Raw genomic sequence first — 2,218 nt, 5'->3', positions numbered from 1 at the left:
CCAAAATTCCCAAAATTTCACCCCAAATTCCCAATTTCCCCCCAAAACCCCTTAAAAAAACCACACAACTCCATATAAGGCAACGTGGGCGTGGTTTATTGGCGCGGTGGGCGGAGCCTGATGGTGATTGGTCCGTAGGGGCGGGGCTGCTCCAGCTTCAGCCAACGGGCGGCGCAGAGCTCTGCGGGGGCGGGGCTTGAGCCAAATATGGGCAAAGGGGCGGGGCTTAAAGGGGCAGCAAAAAGGGGCGGAGCTTAAAGGAGAAGTAAAGTGGGCGGGGCTTAAGTCAGAAGGAATTTGGGGCGGGGCTTAACATGGTGGGACTTGAAGGGGAGGGGCTTAAAGTGGGCGGAGCTTAAAGGGGAGGAGCTGAAGAGTGTGGGATTTAAATGAGCGGTGAAAGTGGGCGGGACTTCCGTGGGTGGAGCTAAAAGGGGAGGGGTTAAAAGTGGGTGGGGCTTAAATGAGGGATTGGGGCAGCTTGAAGTGGGCGGGGCTTAAAGGGGAGGGGCTAAAAGTTGGGGAGGTTTAATGGACGGACTAAAAGTGGGCGTGGTTTATGGGTAGGGGCGTGGTTTGTGGTTGAAAGGGGCGTGGCCAAGGCTCACCCAGGCAGAGCGCAAAGGCCCGGGCCACGCGGGGGCGTGGCCAATCCGGGCCCAAGATGGCGCCAAGCTCCGCCCCCTCCGGGGCCTGGGCGTGGTCCAGGATCAGCCTGGGGGGAGGGGCAAGGATGGGAATAATTAACGGGGAATTAGCAAAAAAATTAATTTAAAAATTCCCCAAAATTTCCACAAAAAATTCCCCAAAATTCCCCAAAATCCCCCAAAATTCCGGAATTTTCCGGCCCCACCTCCTGAGGTCGATCGCCGGCACCTCCGGAAGCTCCGGGAGAACCTCGGGGGGCGGGGCCGGAAGTGGCGGGACGCTGGTGGGAGGAGCCAGAAGGTTAAGCCACGCCCCCTCCTCTAAACCCCACCCACATCCACTTCCGGTCCATTTTTGGGTCACTATCCCTTTAAATGACATCACTTCCGGGTTTAGCTCCGCCCACTCCCCCCATTACTTCCGGGTTTTTGTTTCTTAAACTCAATTTTCACTTCCTGGTTTTAAAACCCACTTCCGGTTTTGACCCCGCCCACTTCCGGCCGCCATTTTGTCACCGATTTTCAAATATTTTCTTTCAAATATCACCAAAAATCGCCCAAATTTTCCCAAAATTTGGTAAATTTCGCCTTTTCTCTGAAATTTTCCTCCACATTTCGTCCCCATTGGGAATTTTTTGGTGGAAATTTGGGGCAAAATTTGGGATTTTGGGATTTCTAAGGGGTTAAAATTTGGAATTTTTGGGGGAAAATTTGGGGAAATTTTCAATTTTGGGGAATTTTGGGATTTGGGATGGAAAATTTTGGATGAAAGGGGAAGAAATTGGGGATTTTGGGGGAAATTTGGGATTTTTTAGGAGAATTTGGGAAATTTGGGGCAAAATTTGGGATTTTGGGGGAGAATTTGGGGGAAAATTTGGGAATTTTGGGGATATTTGGGGCACAAATATTTGGGATTTTGGGGTTTTCAAAGGTTAAAATCGGGAATTTTTGGGGAAATTTTGGAGCAAAAATTGGGGATTTTGGGGATTTTTAGGGTTAAAATTGGGAATTTTTGGGGGGAATTTGGGGCAAAAAATTGGGATTTTTTGAGGGGCAGTTAAAATTGGGAATTTTTGGGGGGAATTTGGGAAATTTGGGGCAAAAAATTGGGATTTTTTTGAGGGGCAAATTTGGGATATTTGGGGAAAATTTGGGGAATTTTTCAATTTTTGGGGCCGGATTTGGGATGGAAAATTTTGGGTGGAAAGGGAAGAAATTGGGGATTTTGGGGAGAAAATTGGGATTTTCGGGGAAATTTTGGGGGAAATTTGGGAATTTTGGAGCAAACAATTGGGAAATTTGGGGCAAAAATTTGGGATTTTCAGGGTTTTAAAGGGTTAAAATTGGGATTTTTTGGGGAAAAAATTAGAATTTTGGGGAATTTAAGGGTTAAAATTGGGATTTTTTTTTTTGGGAGGAATTTGGGGAAATTTCCAGTTTTTGGGGGAATTTTTGGAATTTGGGATGGAAAATTTTGGGTGAAATGGGAAGAAATTGGGGATTTTCGGGGAAATTTGGGATTTGTGAGGGCAAATTTGGGTCATAAATTGGGAATTTTGGGGAGATTTGGG

At 47.2% G+C, this 2,218-nt stretch overlaps 1 protein-coding gene across 1 annotated transcript; it reads right to left on the bottom strand.

Moving 5' to 3' along the window:
• Positions 1-75: 75 nt before the first annotated feature.
• LOC121356291 (meiotic recombination protein REC8 homolog) lies at positions 76-1,223 on the bottom strand. Its single transcript, XM_041472525.1, has 3 exons — positions 854-1,223; positions 609-715; positions 76-181 (listed from the first exon to the last, which is right to left on the bottom strand). Exons 1-3 carry the CDS (start codon positions 1,027-1,029, stop codon positions 96-98), a joined length of 369 nt encoding a protein of 122 aa, XP_041328459.1. The 5' UTR covers positions 1,030-1,223; the 3' UTR covers positions 76-95.
• Between the last annotated feature and the right edge of the window lie 995 nt (positions 1,224-2,218).

Source organism: Pyrgilauda ruficollis, unplaced genomic scaffold (assembly GCF_017590135.1).
Source record: "Pyrgilauda ruficollis isolate IOZ18807 unplaced genomic scaffold, ASM1759013v1 scaffold2915, whole genome shotgun sequence".
Classification (NCBI taxonomy): Eukaryota; Metazoa; Chordata; class Aves; order Passeriformes; family Passeridae; genus Pyrgilauda; species Pyrgilauda ruficollis.
Note: the sequence above shows the minus strand (reverse complement) of the source record. Positions and strands in the feature narration are given on the sequence as shown.

Coding starts and splice junctions, on each gene's coding strand:
- LOC121356291 (XM_041472525.1), bottom strand. CDS start 1,029: ATGTCATTTAAAGGGATAGTGACCCAAAAATGGACCGGAAGTGGATGT. Junction 716..853: donor CCGGCGATCGACCTCAGGAG/GTGGGGCCGGAA, acceptor CCCTCCCCCCAG/GCTGATCCTGGACCACGCCC. Junction 182..608: donor GGCCTTTGCGCTCTGCCTGG/GTGAGCCTTGGC, acceptor CCGCCCCCGCAG/AGCTCTGCGCCGCCCGTTGG.